A 21164-nucleotide genomic window follows, 5' to 3' on the forward strand; every position below is an offset into this window, starting at 1 on the left:
TTACGTCAACATTCAAAGACACGTTCGTATTTCTTTAATTTTCTTTCTAATAACGTTTACTAAATTATTTTTAATCAATTAATAGCCATATGTTTGTACATAAAAAGAGAAAATAAATTATAAATAAATAACGATTGCGAGATTACTAGAATAAGGACGGTTTCCTATTGATCTCGTTCCTAAATAGAATGCCAATAATAAGAAAGAAGAAAGAAAGAAGAAGAATCAAAATAGGAATAATCTGAACTATATTCTTTATAAAGAAACGTGATATATTATGAAATGAGAACATACCTAATTTAAAGTTACAGATTAAAGGTTTATTTAAAATTTATTATGTCAATTGTTTTCAATTACTTCTTCTTTTCGAAGAACTTTCTTTACAAAATTGTCCTTGCGCGACATCTATCTATATACATATATAACGCTACCAATACCAAAGGTTATGAGCAAATAACAAACATACATAACATAATAGTACATAGGGCTCTGAATTAGAGAAAGATTTCATCATCGCCTGCCATTAGCAGGCAACAAATAAGTCAAATGACCCAGTTCCTCGGGAGTAGTTGGCTCTGATGGCTATGCCGGGCCAAAAGGGTTCGCCACGAGGGCCGAACCTGCACCCTCCTTGGAAGGTGCGAACTACTGCAGACTATCCTATGCAAATCCTGTGTTACAGTAATCCGCACATTCCGGGGATCAGTTTTATTGTTTTGAACCGGAACCTTAAAAAATATCTTTATCTTTCAGTGACATTGACAATTCTTATGACTTTTGGCTATGACATTGCTGCATTAACTTTGTCAATTTTTAATTTATGCTAGTCTTGTAGTTAACTTAATTATTCTACAAATTTTTAAATCTTATGTATTATTTTCACATAACTAGTATCTGAATATTAGTTAATTAATAAAAATGATTTGATATACTCTTAGTTCTGATTCTTGATCATTCGTGCCTCTAAATTTGAGATTTCACTATACATTTCGTCGTCGTAATTATCGATTTAAAAATGAGTTTGGTGGGGAAAAAATGCGAATCAATATCTTTACTGGAATCTAATAAAGACGAAACAATCCAAAGTGATATAACGCCAGAAGATGTTTTGAGATTGGACAGGATTACCGATACATATCTGTGCAGTCCCGAAGCGAATGTATACGACATAGATTTTACAAGATTCAAAATAAGAGACTTGGAGACTGGGACTGTTTTGTTTGAGATAGCGAAGCCGCCCACCGATTTTGGTGTGGACAACGAGGGTGCGGAGGATACACTAGAAGAACCACTTGACCCAAATGCAGGCAGATTTGTCAGATACCAGTTTACTTCACAATTTTTAAAATTAAAAACTGTAGGAGCTACGTAAGTCATTAATAATGTTTAACAATAATGCATGAGTTGAAAAATAGAAATAGTCATAAAAAAGTTTATACACACACATTATTTTCATTGCTATCTTTCTTTATAGTACTGTAAGTAGTATAACTGAAAATTAGAAGAGGACTACTTCTCAATTTACAGATACTTTTGGGCATGTATTTGTAATATATTATGTATTATTAGCTAGTTCTCTATATACAGGTCCTTATAAACACTTAACAATAAATGTGTATAATTCTGTAATAACTAATAGAATTATATTTAGATTATTTAAAAAATTGGTTGAGCAGCGATTTTATTTGTTTGGGTTTTTACTTTTGTTCCAAACATAATAGGGAATTACGTATCAAAGAATATAGATTAAAACTTAAGTATAAATTGATACTTGACTTGCCTGGAGTAAGGTATTTAGATATTTTTCTTTTAAATTTAAGTTTAGCCTGCCGAAAAATTCGTGTGTAGCTTTTTAAAGTCATAATAATATATTTGATATTCTTGTATGAATTTTTAACATCTATTACATTAACAACTAGTTCCAAGATTATTTACATTAGTTATGTAAATAATCAGTAATCTTAAATGATAAGAATAATATATAATATAAAAGTAGACAATTGTTGCTAACATTATTCAGAAATAGTTTTTTTTATTAATACCTGTTTAATAACACCTGGTTTTTTTTTTTTATAGAGTGGAGTTTACAGTGGGAGCACGTCCTGTAAATCACTTCAGAATGATAGAGAAACATTTCTTCAGAGATACTTTGCTCAAAACATTTGACTTTGAGTTTGGTTTCTGTATTCCTTTTTCGAGGAATACTTGTGAACACATATATGAGTTTCCAGCACTGCCACCAGACCTTGGTAAGATATGATATAATCAATCAATCAATACATATGAACTTTGCAATATGTGTAGCTTGCAAAAAATATGAGACCTTCCAAAACATTTTCAGTTCTTGATCCAAACTTCTGTGCAGTGGTAAAGTTACATGTAAAAATGTAACTATTCAATCTCTACAAAACTGTTAGGTAGTATAGAAATAATAGAAGAAAATTAATTACTGTTACATTTTATGAGTTTGTCTGTGTGTCTGTTAATCTCAGATACTAATTAGGATGCAGTTTTTAATCTAATACATTGTGATAAACTTCACTTAAAATTCAAAGTTTGTTTTATTTTTTTATATACAATTTGTTTACAAATAAAAAACATAAATGACGTTGTGGGCTAAGGAAGTTTCTAATATTTATTTTAATATATACTTTCAGTTGAAGATATGATTACAGCACCATTTGAGACATGCTCCGATAGCTTCTATTTTGTGGACAATCACCTTGTGATGCATAACAAAGCAGATTATGCTTACAATGGAGGAATCAACAATTAATGAAAACACTTCGGGATATGGCCTTAAATCATATTTTAAATCTACATTGGCACAGAATAATTATGTAGTTAACATTTTTCCAAATATATATTTTAAGATGCCGGCACTACAAACAAATTATGAAGAATAGTCTCAATTTTCAATTATAGATATACATGTAGATGTCCTATATCTATACTTTTTAATAATAAATAGATTAGTTGATCAAATAACTCATTATATGAGGGACAATCATCTCCTAAATTATGCCATACAAGAGGTTGGGAAGGAATCTACAAAGTGGGACACTGGGACAAACGGTCAGCAGAGTAATTAATTCTATGATGTTACATTGCAAAAGTTCAACTAATCGATTAATTTAAAAGTGAATATAGTGTTTCGAAACTTTTTATGAAAATTTATAATATTATATAATTTGATGTAGCTATATTTGTAATTTATGACACTAATATAAACACTTAGTCTAAACTAAGACAATATCATATTTGGTCCTTAAAATAATATAAATATTTAAAAATATTGTAATATTCCTTGCTATCACTGTTCATGTTGAGCAGTCTAAATCGATTACCTGGCCAAATGTAGGTATTTGGTAAAGAAATATATACAGAAACTACAACCTGACAACGTGATCACATTGAATAGTTAAAAACATTAGATCTCCATAATCACATATGTTTCAATATAACATGTATACAATATATTGTTAAAGTTTATGTTAGAGTTGTAGTGCCGGAATTTAATTTATGTAGAAATGGTCAAATACATTCCATTATGTGATATTTATTTTAATGTAATTTATAATTTAACTTGATTTAAATTATTATGGGGCTACTGAGAATTTGCGTTTAAATCAGGAATATAAAACATAAGTAATTATAAAGATTTCAACCAAAGAGACAACATGATGAAAATATAATACATTTTTAAAAGAGGTATATTTTCTTAAGAATCAATCATGTATAAATTGGTTTATTAATTTTATTTTGATTTATTATCTATCACAAATTATTGTTATATATAAATACTATTTCGTTTAAGCAGATGACTGCGATGCCACTTGTATGAATCGGCTAGTCCATGATACAACTTGACTGGACTGACAATAAAAACATGTATATTAGTCCTGACAAATTGACCAAATAAATTACATTCAAAATTAACTCTGTTAATGTGTGACGCTAACTAAACGATGAATTTATAATTATGATATGAACACATTATATAAATTTTGTCTGTGGTATACTCTAAGCTATGGCGTTAGGATGTATTTATTTACATAAGTTTTCGTACTATGTCCTATTATTTTCTTCCGACCTTTTTGAACTATGAAGTACTTTATCTTGGTACTATATATATATCTATAATATGTAACAATATCAAATAATTTTTGTGTACACTGAAATAATTGGTATCCCTTGGAGGCCGGTTTATTCAATTTTGTGTGTTACATACACATAGTTGACACTTAGGCACGGATTAAAATAATGTTCACAATTTATTATGTATGTTTGGTGTGAGACACTATTTGTATTGTGCATAGTATATGTGGGTGCTCTTCACTATAAATTCTAGTCACTTGTTAAATTTACTTCTACTCTTTAGTTGAAATAATTTAATTCATTGGATAGAATGGATTAATATTGCAAATTACAGGGAGCGGGGATAAATGCATAGAAAAAGGGTAGTAGGGTAGGTATAAGTACTGGAAAGTATAAAATGATCTTTTCTATAATTAACTACTAGACATTTTTGTAATGAAATTCTAAATATTGTTCTGGAATATAATTACATTATGTTAAATCCTTTTCTCTGTGTTTGTAGATATTTAGAAATAATACAAGTTTGAGATTTATTAAAGTAATAATAATAATAAACGTGTCGGTATTGTACATTTATGTACCTACTTTTTAATAATCATTTGGACCTTTGGCACAGGTTATTTATTATCTATCTGCTAATACAAGGAAAAATATGATCAACGTAAATAGATAACACAGATTAAAATAAATAGGTATTTATTTACTAAGTAATGTACTTACAATCATAATCAATTTTTTTCCTGATTAATAATCTTTATCGTTAATGTTTTTATAAACAATTGTACTTTTACAATCTGTATTTTTATACTTGGAGTATTTACTGTAAATAATATTGACATGTCTATTTATTATTTTAAAATTATAATTAAATATTTAAAATAAAAAGGCAGAAAGAAGTAACTAAATATACAATAATACATAATAAATTAAAATATTTTTATTCTAGCTACAGATATAATCTTTCAGTAAAGTTGTTGTTTTATTGAAATTGTTTTATTAAAAGACATGTCAAGACCGTTTACTTACATATACCAAGTGTAAAAAAAACGTTTAACATTACTTATTATGAATACATAAAAATGACGGCAAGAAATAAATTGAAAGTAAATGTATTGAAAGTATCTAAGTTTATGCCGTCCATTTGCTTGTTTTATTAAACAAGTGAACGCTTTAACTTAAAATTTTAAGAATCGAACTTAATGTGTTCACTATACGAAATTATGTATTTTTTGTTATTTTAATTTAGTTAATTACTTATTCATGTGTACTTAATTAAACAATGTGTGTTGATTGATAGATCACAAGTCACTGTACGTTGCAATTTTGTGTAATTGAATACACATTTCAATGAAATAAATATTAATCATTGACACAACTTATAAATGGCTTTATTACTATTTTCTATGGCTTATTGTTATTTGGATATCCTTCTCTCGCAGCTCACCCTGATTTCGGTCAGGATAATGACAGTACATTATATTACATGAAAAAAAACTTAAATATAATGCCGTGAGCATATGGCAAATACAGGCGGGTTTGCTATTTCAAATTTATATAATTTATTGTAAATATAAACATAAGTTTATAATATTTGTTAACACCGGTTGTATCTAACTCTCCCACCGGGGGTATCTCCGGTAAAACCAACCGATTAGCAAACTGTCGATTTTTTGTAATTTTCATGCATTCAAATTTGTTTACAATATATGTTTATTAGATGGTAATATTGAATATTCTAATAAACATTGATTGTCGCACTGCAAAAAAATACCATAATTAGTAATTTGTAATCTCGCTATTCTTTTTACAGTACAGATATTGGGTAATTAGGGGTAATCAGTGATTACACAATATCTGAAAATAGAATGTGAATAGGTTGTAGTATGAAAAATTAATTGCTGCTCAAGTCCCCAGAGCTCTGAATATAGTTTTAATATGCAGTGTCTTAAATTTATATTTATTTTATTATTCACCAAACTGTCGAAAGTATCTTGCCAGTAGGAGTATTCGTTTTTTATTTTATTGGAAAGGCAAACAAGCGGACAGTCCACATGAATATAAGTGGTATCCGTCGCTTCTATACTTGAACATCACCAAGGACATCATTATCATGTGCGCCTGTGATACTATTCATATTCGTTGCTATTCCAGAGGATTAACATGTTATGCTCCATGTCCTGTAATTTCACTGCCTTATCACCACCCCTCAACCAAAACACAAATTACAATACAAAGCAAGATACTGATTACTTACTATTACATTTACATGGAATACTGATCGTTACTCCGTTATCCGATCGTTAATCCGGTGTACGTGTAAATTAGTGGTACATGTACACCCAGGGGTACTTGAAGTTGCATCAAGAGGTACTTGCGACTATGAGTAAAACAAACATACACACACACTCACAAACTTTTACATTTATAATATTAGTGTGATTGCTACAATAAGAGGTCGCAAGGTTTGAGGTCTTTTTTGAAGTGGTACGCAGCAAAAACTAATTGGGAACCACTGCTCTAATCCACCGCAGAGGGCATAGAGATAGGAGCGTTTGCAGCTCCGCTCACCTTTCTATCCCCCATAAGGACCAGTGTGCTTCCCTTACTCGAGGGAAATACCATCCCACAAGAAGCCAAAAGCCAAAGCCTCATGAAGAGTGTTCGTCTATCCAAGCACCTGGGTCAATGGATAAGTCACTCTATAATAACTTCAGGGCGGATCATCGCTGCCAGTCATGGTCGAATGCTAACGCGACCTTATGACCTTATGTAAGCACCAGTCACAAGAGCACTGCGTACATTGAATCATATAACGGAGCAAATAGATCTATTTTCTTGTTCTCTGAATGAGTTCACGAAGATCGCTTTATTTATTATAAGTTATAAATAATTTAAAAAATAATGTTTGCTGCACTATTGTATTAGGCTAAGACCTGTAAAAATAGATGTAAGTGTGGAAAAATAAATAAATAAATAAATGACTTCAACATAGCATCTCCAATATAGTGACACCGTGTGAATTTTAGAAGGTAAAAATAGCTGGACAATGTTTGGAAGATTTTAGAAAATTACAGAGAAAGAAATTTCATTACAAATAAAATTTATTATACACACAATTACAATAAAAGAAAATAATATCTAGAAATAATCATACTCTTATTTAGCCGCCTAAACGGATAACTTAGGTGCCTTTCTAACAGCATTGGGGCGTTGTTTGTGTACTGAATTTGTATGTATAATTTAATGAGTGAATGTAATTAAATGATTACCACGCTCATGCATGCGGTAATTTGCCGGTCTTGTCTGGAGATAAATCCTATGACATTCGACTACATCGTATCGTAACTGATTACTACAAAATACTATGAGGTCAATATTAATATTATTTATTTCTAGACTATCTTTCAATATCTTTCTTTCTTTCTTTCTTTCTTTCTTCAATAGAACAGTAGTGGAATGAATTGAATTGATATGAGACTCCAAAGTAGACCTGCATTAGGTATATCTTTATTTCGGTAAATCTAAAAGTTATGATAACGTTGTAATAGGTGCATCTATACATTATAAGTAATACAAGAAACTGTGTGCTTAGTAGTAGTTTTCGAGACGATTATTATATCAAAAGAATAATTAATTATGAACGATTCTTTTTATATTCATTATTACTGCTCATGAACGCTAGTTCTACAATATTGATATACAGGGGTAAGAAAAAAGGATAATCATACAAGCCCCACAATTCTGTAATAACATCAAAAATATGAGAATTTTACACTCCTTAGAAGATGTTACACAGGTAAAGAATAGTTTCCGAAGGGAGGGAGGGATTGTTAGAAATGGTTAGAATACTGCCATAATTCCATGACATGCATTCCGTCAGATCAATCTCCTCATGGGTTTCTCTAGAAACCATTGTTATTAATTCATGGTAAATTCACCACGATGGGCTAACTTTCCGACTTCAACTCATTATCATCCTTCAATTGTCCGGCCAGCTTATACCGTTAGCACAGAAGTGCGTACAATTCCATATTCATTATTAAAAAAGAAACAATACTTTTCAATACATTTCAATATAAATACAAATTTGCCAGGGGTAGACCCAACTCTGGCTTAATATCTACTCTCCATACATATATATTTTATGTAGAGATATACTCCCAAATTATACTTTGCTGTTAAAATTGTGCGCGATAATTTTTTATTATAACCAAGTATTAATATTCATTTGGTTATCATATTAAAAATTAAAACATCATTTATACATGTAAAACAACTAAATGTACAATAATACCAACGCCTACAAAGTATAAAATTAAAAGCTTTGACTTTTGATGAAAAACAAAAATATTCCTAAACAACAAATTGTAAAGTGTCTCATCATTAAAAATAGAATTAAGATATAATACTTATTGAACAGCAAGTTTATAAATTGTTTCCAAGATTAAATCTCAAGTAGATAACGGAATTTTATTGCACACCTACGAGTAGGTACTAACTACCCATAGTAATTTTGATCATCTCAAAATAACCACCACGACTCATACTATCATTTTTTAAGTTTCAGTCTAATAAATAAATACCTGTAGTATTTAATATTGATTATTTTAAACAAATTCCTACTTGTTTAAAAGGTTTCATAAATTTTAAAACTTCTGAATAGTAGGACTGAGTATATACGCATAGCTAATACTATTAAGTTTAGAACGCTAAAACTTGAAATATAGGTTTAATTTATAATATCAGTATACGCTAAAAACGAAAACTTTAGGTAATCTACATCATGCATGAAAAGTTGCAGTTAACAACGAAATTAACATACATGGCTAAGTTTCGAAAATGATCTTAAAACTAGAATATAACATACCAAGTTTGTTAGAATAATTATGATAATACTAAACTTATTTTTAGTATTATATTTAGATGTCCACTTATTCATTTGACTAAAAATTTTAGGCACTCTATTTCCTACAATTTAATAGGTCTGCGCCAATACAATTTTAAAGCAAGGCCCCTACGATCGGTCCCCCGTCCACCCCTCCAATCGATCCCCCGTTCAATTCAAACGGGGATCGAAATTACGACGGCCTGAGCCGAGGTTCGAACCCCTAGTGGTGCCCTCAGACTAAAGTCCTATCCGTCAGGTAGGAGTTGGCCTTCAGCCGCTCCATAAGTCCTTCCGCGGGTTTGGAGTGCCATCTGCACTCGCCCCCTAACGTCCGGTGAAGCTGTAAATGCCAGCTGCGGCCAACAGCATTAGAGTAGTCCGAAAAAAAAAACAATTTCAAATTATAAATGGACAATATTTTAGTATAGTACTATAGTTAGTACTTATAGTAATTGCTACGGCTATATTATTATGATATATATATATATAATAGATGGATACATATTTACTAAAAGCTATAATGATAATATGAAATAATGAAAGAGTAATTAGTATTCTTAAAACTATAAATTCCTAATAATAATATAGGGTACAAATAGTATGTGGTGCCTAGTGATATTTATATGTGAAAAGGGCCATTCATAAATTGCCTTTCTACGTCAGAAGATAAGGGAGGAGGAGATCGATGAAGTGTGACAAGGTGGAGAAGTCACTAATTTCGTTAAGTGACATTTCAAAATATATATCATGTATTAAAGATAAGCATGGGCATAGCCAAGGTAGGGTATAGTGTGGCGCTTAACCAACCCTAGCTCAGACCTGTAACAAAACCTAAAACCACTACTAAAATACTTAATATCCGTAAGAACTTTAGTACTCGACATTCGACACAAAAAATAACACACCGATACTCTCTGTAGCTTAGCTGTAGGGTGTAAACGTTTTGTATGGAAAAAATTTGGGTAAGACCGGGGGTATAGTCAGTTACATGATATTTTAGACTGCAGCCCCAACCACAGCCCATAGCTGTCTACGCCCATGATTATAAGTCTCGTAAGGGAATCATTGCAAAATAAATATTTGAGTTTCAATAATTTTCTTGACGAGTTGATGCTCGCTTTACTAGTGCGATTATAAAATACAAATACGAAAGGCAACGTATATTAGGGAGGGGTTGACTACATATACGAGCAAGGAGTGACAAGGATGAAGGAGTGTCCAAAAACAGTGATAATTAATTGACTCAATTAATGAATATGCCTCACAATATGAAATATTTCTCGCTGCACATTGACACGCATGTTAGCAATCACATATATTTTATTAATAAAAGATTATCCTATGATATGGATTATCCTGTTTAAGATTTTTTTTCTTACGATTTAATAAAATATTTTAAGTGTAAATAATGATTTTATATGAACTACTATTATATTTATGCTACATTTCTCATTACGTTTAAATGAATTTGAAGCCTTCATTTAAAGTTCCAGTTCTCATAAATAAAAATCTAGGTCCTACGTCTGGCGCCACGAGAATGTGCATTCTTAGTAAATTCGTTGTTGTTAATTTTTTTCCTTATATATAACTTGTATGTCAGCTTGTTTTCGTTAATGAACGTGGAAATGTGACATAAAGGTATCACTGCACATTTCCATTCGGATATTATTTCATTCACGGGTTTGTTTATGGAGTGACATATGTCCGTACACTCGTATTTTCTACGTGGCTCTCTTTTATTGTATACATGTATTTCGTACGTCCATTTAGAGGCACTATTGTCTGTGCCCAGAGCTTGTACTGCCATACATAGATTATTATCTTGATTCTTTACGTGAAATAGAAAGTTAAAAGTTCCTATAACGATGAAGTGAACCATATGAGGGCTGTTGCGGACGTTCAGCAAATGCATTTCAGTGTCGATGTTAGCCTGGCGATGCATCAGGTGTAAGCCATCGAAATGCGACGCCATTTGGGACATTTTACCTGTAAAATGTGAATTTACATATTTTTACTACTCGGCTTGTTATCATGCAACAATCACACATACGTAATCATATTATGTGATTGTTGCATGATAACAAGCCGAGTTCATATGATGTCCATAGTGATGTTCATGTAGTTAAATATTTACTATCAGATGTACCATAAACTTGTTTTGCATTCTAGTTACTTTATGTAAAACACTAAAATTATCATACAAATAAATACCTTTCCATGAACACTGTCCAAATAGCGCGGTAAGAGGACATGGCATATCTCGGAAGAGACACACTTTAAGATGATTGTTCATATCAGCCAGTTTTATATAAAGAGAACAGCCAAAACTTGAGTTAAGACATTTGACACTTTTCTAAAAAATAAAAAATAGAAAGTTAAAATTTTAGAAGTGACTGCCTTACTATTTAGACAAAATTGTTGAAAGATTTTATTTCTAAAACTATGTAGGTACGTCATCGTTAGACAAAGACATGTGTGCCGTAATTAAAAAAACCTATCTATACTATAAATTCTCAATATTTGGGTGTGCTAATTGAAGCGGATGTACCTATCTAATGTAGGTACAGTCAACCCTCCTTTAACTCGGTGAGTGCGTGCGTACCGCGTTATATGGGAACCGCACTATAAGAAACTCAGATTTAACCGTACAAACCAGGCTAATTCGTAGCGTGTTCTATAGAAACAATCTAGCGCGTTCTATGGAAACCGCGATATAAGAATCGGAATTAGTACAAATCGCATAATTCGTATCGCGTTATCAAGTTACACGTAAAAATGTGTGTCTGTATGAATAAATCTAACCTGTATTAAAAACAAAAATTAAACATTGATGTTGTATTTGTGTTATATTGATGTTTGTAATGTAATCAAATACTAAAAATAAAAAAAAATGGAAACTTAATTACGTTAAAAAATATATTAAGCTTAGCAAAATATTCGGGTGTATAATATACATACCTCAGAGATAAATGCTTCTAGAGTAATATTTCTCATGTTAGTGATTTTGTTGTAGCATATAGCACAGGGGTGGCCATGTTCCATGCAAGTTTTACATGAACTGTGTCCTTTTGGGCATTGAAAAATTTGCAGAGTATATGTTTTTTTGCATGTCGGACATTTGACATCGTTATCCTCTTCACTTTTACTGGTCCGTTGCCTGCAGGTATTAGAACATGTATGTATAAAAATACAGCAGTATTTATAAATAAGAGTATAACATACTTCCAATGTATTCTACGTATACTATATTCTGTAAAAGCTGCTCCTTTTTTATGTTCTCTTATAGGACATGGCAAATAAGCTGACGGGGCATCAATTGGTAAGTGGTGTTAAGGTTGAATAGCACTAGTATAAACTCGACTAGTGTTTACTAGGGCTACCCTTCTTGTTTATTGTCACTCTCATAAAAAAACTGAAAAAGTGTGTCATATACGTGTTCCATAAATTGTAAATAATAGTATTAAAGTGTTGTGTCGTGTCGTGTCGTGTACCTACTCGCCCGATCCCTTCCACTGTGCATAATACCCTTCCAGTGTGTATCTGCTTCCGTCGCCACCACTTACAATATTCGGTACCTAAACCACTCTAGTTATATTAAGTGGTAACTGATATTTAATATACAGACGTTATATTTTTTACGATTGTTGAATCCTCTTTCGTTTCTGATACACTGGTATTGGAATTCATTAGTGACATTTAACTCATGAATTTGTACACACCGACCAAATTTGATAATAAATATAATTTTATTGTTTTACGTTGTTTTTAAGTTCACTAATAACAAAGTATGAAATAGAACAAGATATTATTAAACCTATTACTGAGGGCTATCCATTCGAATCGAGGTAATTTTCCCCCAGAAAGGTTTGATTATACGTTTGGTGGTGAGAGTAGGTAAATTGTGTACGACATAGGACTATAAATAACACAGAAGCCTACATTTTACGCTTACCACTATACATATAAACACATTAAAATACATTTAATAACTCACTTCATTTTAACTTTTTATATGAAATACAAATGTTGACTGGACTAATACTAAAATATCTCTGTGTTTAAATTAAATGCATTAATACATTGAAATTAGCAAGACCACAAGGAACCACTTATAACACATTTCCTGGAACCTTATCGTTTGAATAAAGTTTACCGAACAATATGATACAATTTTTTTTTCTATACGAGCAAAACATTATTATATTGTTCTAGACAGAGAACTGGAAAGTTTATGTGAATTATTTTGTCGAAAAAATAGGCTAAAAAACTTGCAGTATATTTCATAATTTATTAAGGTACCAGCTACACACCCCGGCTTCGCACGGGTGTATATAGGTATATTATACATATAAACCTTCCTCTTGAATCACTCTATCTATTAAAAAAACAGCTTCAAATTCCGTTGCGTAGTTTTAAAGATTTAAGCATACATAGGGACGGACAAACAGCGACAGCGATTTTGTTTTATTCTATTTAATAATATTAGCTGAAAATATAAATAAATTACCTTACATCGCTTATATTGAGTAATATTGACTAAACATGGCGCGGCGTGTTATTTTTAAGCAGACTCTACTTGACACTGTACGTGTTGTTAATTGTAATGTTAAGTTGTAACCTTAAAGCTAAATACCTTGAAACTGATCTGGCCCGTGATTGTGGAGGGACAGGGGGTGCCGATCTAAGATAACAAAGAACAGAGTTAGGTTCAATTACTTGCTTTCAGTGTTTATAAAAAAATGCGAAATTGCGTCCAACAACTCAATCATGTTCGTAATCGTAAACGACGAATCGAGAATTTAATACCATTCGTATCATGCTTGCCATTCCGGAGGACTAACAATAAGATATCATGCCTCTTATGATTTCACTGTCTTATCTCACCAACCCACAACACACTAAGACGTCTTGTAATGCCAGCTGCTAGGTGGACTTACGCAGACGACTTGTAAAGTCTACCTTGGTCAAAAAGTCACTGAATTGATTATTAACATAAGTACAACTTAGCTTTTACCTGCAACTCTCAAATGGTTCGTACAAAATCGCAAATCATCAGATTTTACCATCCGTTACCTGTGGGAATTGTTAGTGAGTGGCCATCCATAAATATCAAGGTTATATTTAATCAACAGCCTAAAAAATAAACTTTCAAGCTTCTAGCTTTAAAAATGACGACACTTCCATACAATATCATTTTCATTTCATCTCCCTGTTCAACCACCTTACAACCCTTTTTTCATTTTGGGTTAAATAGTAACCCATATCTTTTCTCAGGGTCTTTCAGAGTTACTTTCGCATTTATAATATTAGTAATATTATAAATGCGAAAGTAACTCTGAAAGCGAAACAGACAGACTGTCTCGCTTTCACGCCAAAACTATTGAACCGATTTAAATGAATTTTGGTACATAGATATTCTAGACCCTGAGAAAAGATATGGGTTACTATTTAACGCAAAATGAAAAAAGGATTATCAATAAGCAAATTTTGTCTTTAATTCCTCTGTGATCTTATTATTCAGTATCTCCATAAAAACTATATACTGTAATCTATACTGATATCTGTGCTAAAAATAACATATTCTGAGAAGATCAAACATGTATGGTATCATATATTTTATCTAGAAGGGGATTTGTACTTCTTAAATAAAATAAACCATAATTGGGTAGTACAACTTACTCTGTGTATTAAAAATATATTATTATGATTTACCGTAGTAATAATCTAATAGATCAATCGTATATAAAAAATTCTCATGTCACAATGTTAGTTACCACTTACCATACACTCCTCCGCCGATTAGGCTACTATCTATTTTTTATACCCCTAAATGATAGGGGTCGTCCACCACCAACATTTTTTTTTTATTTGTTGGATACCATTTTTATTTACTATTTTTTTATAATGTGGCATTAAAAATACATATTTACAAGCCTAAATTTTCACTCTTCTATCACCAAGCCCTATTTTTTAATAGAGATATTAATTTATATGGCAAAACAACGTTTGCCTGGATAGCTAACAATTACATAAAACACAACAGGTACCTGACAGGCTCCTGGTTATTGGAGACAAACACACGTGATGGCATTGGATCCTGAGTCTCCCGTGAAGGTGTGAGTGGCGTGGTGGTAGTACCAATATCGGGGTACAAGGAAGCTGGCTTCGTATTCGGCGAAATTACTTGTTTTACAGTGGCCCCAAGGTTTTGAAGTGCACCTTGGTTAAAACTATAAGTTGTAGAGGACGCTGTTGACCTGTTAAGATATATTTTTTTAATTTAATAATTATTTAATTATTAACAATATTATTGTATCGGATTTAACAATAATAGAATTGTATGTAATAATTATGATTATTAACTAAATCTAAAACCTAAACAACGTCTTATTCACAATAATAATCTTTATGAAAAAATTCATATACAATAGACAGACAGACAGACTAGACCATGACGCTGTATATATATACAGCGTCATGGTCTAGTCTAGTGTTTTACTTATATAGCTAACAAAAAAAAAATATTTATGACTATAGTTGTATTTTTATTAGACGAAGTCAACTGACATTTACTGTGTTGTCAGTATTTGATGAAATAAAAGTAGTGTTGTGACAAAGTGAATAATTGAAAAAACTCCTGAGTTAATGGAATTGCCTCGATTGTCTAGTCTAGTGAATAGTTAGTGTGCCGAACTGCATATATCGGGTACGGGGTTCGAATTTTAGCCGTGCTTTATACATACTAACGAGTTTTTAACGACTATGTTCCTACAGTATCTACCTCTACTGAATACCGAGTATTTTAAATATGAAGAAAAAAATTGCGAAGAAACTTTTAAGACTGTCCTATTTACAATACATCATGTAGTTGAAACTATAGATGTATAAAATATAACATAATATAGGTAGGCAATAAAAATAAAAAACTTCGCTTATTACAAAATTTGTTTTTATTCATCATCAGATAAAAAAATCATTGTCGCTTTCAGTGACATTAATTATAAATCTGTCTAAAAATTGATAATAATTTATCTTTGAAACAGTGTTTCGGTCCACGTTTCTCCGGATACTTAAATTGTTCATTTTCTTTGTATCCTTTTAATACATTGTAGACTGAGGTCACACCAATTCCCAAAACGTCAGCTGTTTTCGAAATACATTCTTTTTTTTCGAGAGCCTCAATAGGTAATAGTGAAGCAGCTTTCTCCTCAAATACGTGTTTGTAGACGTTTTGTCTCATAAGTATTTCGGTAACGCTTAAAGCAATCCGTGGTCTCTTCTTTCTTGGAGACAAGCTTTGGCTTGACGTGTTTGGTTGAGGATCCATTTTGTTTGTATGAAACAATATAACAAATATACAATTACCACAAACACAACATAAAGAAAAACTTAATAAAAACTAACAAAACCGCGTGAGCGCAAAAAAAAAACATTCGTGCTCTCAGACCAGAGGTTAGAAGCCGAATTACGAACAAAATCGCTTGCGACGTTGATCGGTGTTGGCACTAGTAGGCGCGCGCTTTGTAATAAGCCGTCAAAAAACTGATTGTAGTTACATACCACTAGTAACTTATATCAGAGCACATTTATACAATTTTATTGTAAAATAGAAATAATATTCTTTTGTAGTTTGAAATGATTAACTATTCACACTCATTGTTCATTCATCTGACCGAGAACTGAACGCATCACTATTAATTTAAATATGGCAACATTATTTTACAAAGTGACATTAGCTACTGTCAGCTAGCTTCATCTAATTAAAAATACGACTATAGCTGTACACGCGACTTCGTCCACGTGGAATTTGACTTCATTTTTCTAGAATAAAAGTAGCCTAAGTTACTCCTTATTACATCAGCTGCCTGCCAAAAACAGTCCCGTCAAAATCGGTCCAGCCGTTTCAGAGATTTGGCGGAACAAACAGACAGACATAAAAATTGTTAAAAATTTTTTTTTTTTTGATTAGGTGCCGTATTTATATTTATATGCATGTAGTAAAAAACGAATATTTCAATATTACAAACAAACACTCCAATTTTATTTATATGTATAAATGGACTCTCCGACTATGGAAATACCGATAACAAACCAAATTAATACGAGAGACGATGGTAATCTCCTACCAAGTAGAATCTATTCAAATAGTAATATGTGGGCATGTCAGGTTTTGCGTATACCACGACGTCGATTGTTGAGAACACCTCTAACGCCCAACTGAGGTAGTACTCGTGTACTCTATATTAATGTATATTAAATAAGAAAATTAAGTAACCAAATAATAAATGAAAAATAATAAATGCATGAATGTTGTGATACTCAAATCCAGTTTGTCTATTTTTTTTATAGCACAGTGAACAAACGTGCTTGTGGTTCACCTGATGGTAAGTGATTGCCACCGCCCATGAGCACCCGTAACACCAGAGGACTTGCAAGTGGGTTGCCGGCCTTTCAAGAAGGAATAAGCTCTATTCTTGAATGTTTCAGTATCGTATCGGTTCCGAAATACCATTGGTGGAAGAAGGTGATTGCTGGAGGTTTATTTTGGTTTACATACCCTTGTGGTCGAGTTGCACTCGTTGAAGTGGTGGGCGTCTGAGTGTGCTGTGAGGTTGCAACATTTTTATTATATTGTTCTCTCATTAATAGATCAAACTCGGCTTGCCTGGATAAATACATATACAGATAAATAGATAATATATACATATATTGCATTGTATATAGTTTGCATTGTAGTTTGTTTTTACCGCCAAGCAATTCGCTTTGTAATCTATATTTAAAGTGTGTCATGTAATATGACTGGGCTCGATCGATAATATTTATGATGGCGTCTCCGGCTATGGAAATACCGATAACAAACCAAATTAATACGAGAGACGATGGTAAGCTTCTAAGTAGAATCTCTTAAAGTAGTGATATCTGGACATGTCAGATTTTGCATACACCACGACGTCGTTATTAGCCCACCTGATGTGTATTTATTTCATATATACAAAATTATATTAATGTATATTAAATAAGCAAATCAAGTAACCATGCATGAATGTCGTGGTACTCAAATTCAGTTTGTCTATTTTTTTATAGTACAGAGAACAAACGAGGTTACGGTTCACCTGATGGTAAGTGATTACCGCCGCCAATGAGCACCCGCAACACCAGAGGAATTGCAAGTGCGTTGCCGGTCTTTCAAGAAGGAATAAAGTCTTTTCTTGAAGGTTGCGATATCATATCGATTCGGAAATACCATTGGTGGAAGGTGATTGCTGGAGGTCTGTTTTGGTTTACATACCCTTGTGGTCGAGTTGCACTAGTTGAAGTGGTGGGTCTCTGAGTGTGCGGTGAGGATGCAGCATTTTGATTTTGATTATATTGTTCTCTCATTAATCGATTAAATTCAGCTTCCCTGGATAAATACATACAAATAAACAAATAATCTCATATATAAAATTCTCGTATCACAGATTTCGTGTTTGTACTCCTCCGAAACGGCTTGACCGATTTTGATGAATTTTTATATGTATATTCAGTAGGTCTGAGTATAGGTTTATAATTATTAATATTTTTTATACCCCTAAGTGTTAAGGGTGGCTCACCCGAAATTTTTTTTTATTTATTCTACATTTTTTTTATTATGTGGCATTAAAATTTACATACAACCCTAAATTTTCACTCTTCTAGGACCAACCCCTATTTTTTAATAGCGATTTTAACGTATATAGCAAAACAACGTTTGCTGCTGGGTCAACTGGTAATAAATATATATATATTGTTTCCATTGTAGTTTGATTTTACCGACAACTCGCATATTTAAAGTGTGTCATATAATGACAGTACCCGACCAATAATTTGGGGCCCCTAAGCAATGCATTCCTACAGGGTCCCTATCTATGTAACAATCTGTCTTGGTATCATTGTCTTTTTCTTTTGGGCTTGCGTGGGGCCTCTAGGCTCTTGCCTACTACGGACAGTACAAGGTGGATTCCGTGGTGCTTAGTTTAGATAATGTTTTAGTAAATAAATTGTATACGTACAATTGCGGCGGTACTGTAGCAGTACTCTGGTTTGAAGACGATGCAACATTTTGAGCAAATTTTTCTCTCATTAACCGTTCTACTTCGTTTCTAGTTTCTGCTCTGTACATAATTAAAAACCTGATATTATAAACACTTGAAACGCTGCATGAGCTATAGCCTAGAGCGGCATACATACATTTAAGTATAAAATTAGAGTGTATATTTTAATTTTACTATTTTATTGACCAATATCTGTTTTAAAATAGAGGAGGCAGCAAATTTCCTTCTGACCCCAGACGAGGAAACAACACGCGTAATATAAAAATCTGTTTTGATGTATTATTACTTTTATTTTAATATATTTAGAACAGTTATTTTTATATTTCATTTAACTTCTTGTTTATCCTATGATGCGCTACTACTTAGCGCCACCGGCGTTACAGCCCCGGAACTTCATTTTTTTCAAGACAGCACAAAAACTAAAATTCGTCGCACCCCTAGGACCACCCTCCAACTGCGCCCAACATTTTTACAATATACATATTATTTTTATTTATTTTTTTATTTAAATAACTTCAATGCACGTCATACACAGGTAAAAAGTACATATGGCGGACTTAACACCTAATGGCATTTTCTACCAGTCAACCATGAGTTGTGCAGAGATAACTTGTTGGCGGTGCAAACAATATTATAATATTTTATAGAATATACATGAATAAATATATATATATATATATATATATATATATATACATATATATACAAAAATATACCATACACATAAATATATATTACTGTACAAATCGTCCAATTAGTATTGTCATAATAATTAACATTATTATGACATTTTCAAATACATTGAACTCAACTAGCTAAGTTCTAATCTGCCGCCCCCCATAATAATTTATTCCATTTAGGTAGGAGTTGGATGATTCTAATTTACAAAATTTTTAAATTTAGCAATGGAAATAATAAATTGAAAAGTACCTTATCTTCTCTTTATTCCCTATGTCATTTTGATTTTGTTTATGTAGGACTTCTCTATATATTTCATCAAACATTTGCCTCTGCTGTGTAAGCAACATCTCCACATGATTTTCTGTATACAATTCACTGTGAAATAAAGTGTTGTAATAAATAATGTGTTTTCACTGTGAAATAAATAAATTTATGTAAATGGTAATCACTTACCAAGATAAACTTTAGATATGAGCATGTGGTCAGTTCAATTAGCTCATTGTGACAAATTCACCAGGAATTTATGACAAGGGTTTCCAGGGGTAACCGCATGGAGGTTCACCTGACATGGTACATTGCCAGCAATGTGTTCACTAATACACATTACTAACCATGTCCTTCTCTATATACCTAATATGTATTAACATAAGCTTCAAATTGTTTTGTTGTCTAGTTTATATACCCAATTTATTAGTGCAGTGCAAATGTGAGATGTTACACTAGGAAAGGGGAGTCTCACAAATGGAACCTGTAGCATCTCAGTTGTTATAATGATGGGGAGGGCTAGAATAAAACAATGTACCTACATAATGTAATAATAAAATGAACTCAATTTTTATAATGGACATAGAATGCTTAAAATTATTTACATTTAATCATTTATTAAATTTTCCATCAATATATATATTTTTTAATTTTTTTTTATTTCTCTCTGATAGTGGACATCTATTATCATCTCACTGCCCTACATCTTCAATTTATTTTTTGGCTTCAAATAAATGTAAGTTGGTATACCACAAATTTGAGCCGTTGTTTATGTAGTGCTGAGACTACTAGAGTAGCTAACCAAGCTCCTCCCAGAAGTACATAAGCTACCTGGTGTCTGCACTGGGGATTTATATATGATTCCATTGCTTTTAATGTAAGTACAAAGATGCTTGCATTTTAATCAATGAATTAAAATAAGTCCACACTAATATTATAAAATACAGTAGAATGTCTGTACCTATATATGATGCAAATAATACTAAGCAGTACACTTATTTGATATTTTAGCTTTAAATGCTAAAATATATATATAATATATTACCTCACATAAATACATATACTTATAAATTATTAATACAGTAGTTACTAATATATATATTACTAATTAATAACCATTATGTATGTATGTATGTATTATACATGTATTTATTAGTACC

General features: G+C 31.8%; 2 protein-coding genes across 3 annotated transcripts; one reads left to right on the forward strand and one right to left on the reverse strand.

Moving 5' to 3' along the window:
* The first annotated feature begins 822 nt into the window (after nucleotides 1–822).
* Nucleotides 823–3487, forward strand: LOC131847534 (protein unc-119 homolog). The gene is made up of 3 exons (XM_059197116.1): nucleotides 823–1368; nucleotides 2077–2249; nucleotides 2658–3487. Exons 1-3 carry the CDS (start codon nucleotides 1016–1018, stop codon nucleotides 2774–2776), a joined length of 645 nt encoding a protein of 214 aa, XP_059053099.1. The 5' UTR covers nucleotides 823–1015; the 3' UTR covers nucleotides 2777–3487.
* Nucleotides 3488–10248: 6761 nt separating this feature from the next.
* LOC131847449 (E3 ubiquitin-protein ligase Siah1-like) lies at nucleotides 10249–20113 on the reverse strand. Of its 2 annotated transcripts, XM_059197040.1 has the most exons (8): nucleotides 19990–20113; nucleotides 18276–18389; nucleotides 17544–17651; nucleotides 15034–15243; nucleotides 13620–13667; nucleotides 11945–12143; nucleotides 11198–11339; nucleotides 10249–10972 (listed from the first exon to the last, which is right to left on the reverse strand). In XM_059197040.1, exons 1-8 carry the CDS (start codon nucleotides 20085–20087, stop codon nucleotides 10497–10499), a joined length of 1395 nt encoding a protein of 464 aa, XP_059053023.1. In that variant the 5' UTR covers nucleotides 20088–20113; the 3' UTR covers nucleotides 10249–10496. The 2 variants fall into 2 exon arrangements, with proteins under 2 accessions (XP_059053023.1, XP_059053031.1); XM_059197048.1 differs by lacking the exon at nucleotides 17544–17651.
* Nucleotides 20114–21164: the final 1051 nt, after the last annotated feature.

Source organism: Achroia grisella, unplaced genomic scaffold (genome assembly GCF_030625045.1).
Source record: "Achroia grisella isolate CSIRO2021 unplaced genomic scaffold, CSIRO_AGI_Agris_v1 utg109, whole genome shotgun sequence".
Classification (NCBI taxonomy): domain Eukaryota; kingdom Metazoa; phylum Arthropoda; class Insecta; order Lepidoptera; family Pyralidae; genus Achroia; species Achroia grisella.

Excerpts from the sequence above, each read along its gene's own strand:
- LOC131847534 (XM_059197116.1), top strand. The coding sequence starts at position 1,016 with ATGAGTTTGGTGGGGAAAAAATGCGAATCAATATCTTTACTGGAATCT. Across the intron at positions 1,369-2,076 it reads TTAAAAACTGTAGGAGCTAC|AGTGGAGTTTACAGTGGGAG; the intron begins GTAAGTCATTAA and ends TTTTTTTTATAG. Across the intron at positions 2,250-2,657 it reads AGCACTGCCACCAGACCTTG|TTGAAGATATGATTACAGCA; the intron begins GTAAGATATGAT and ends ATATACTTTCAG.
- LOC131847449 (XM_059197040.1), bottom strand. The coding sequence starts at position 20,087 with ATGTTGCTTACACAGCAGAGGCAAATGTTTGATGAAATATATAGAGAA. Across the intron at positions 18,390-19,989 it reads GGGAATAAAGAGAAGATAAG|GGAAGCTGAATTTAATCGAT; the intron begins GTACTTTTCAAT and ends GTATTTATCCAG. Across the intron at positions 13,668-15,033 it reads AATAACCAGGAGCCTGTCAG|ATCGGCACCCCCTGTCCCTC; the intron begins GTACCTGTTGTG and ends TTGTTATCTTAG.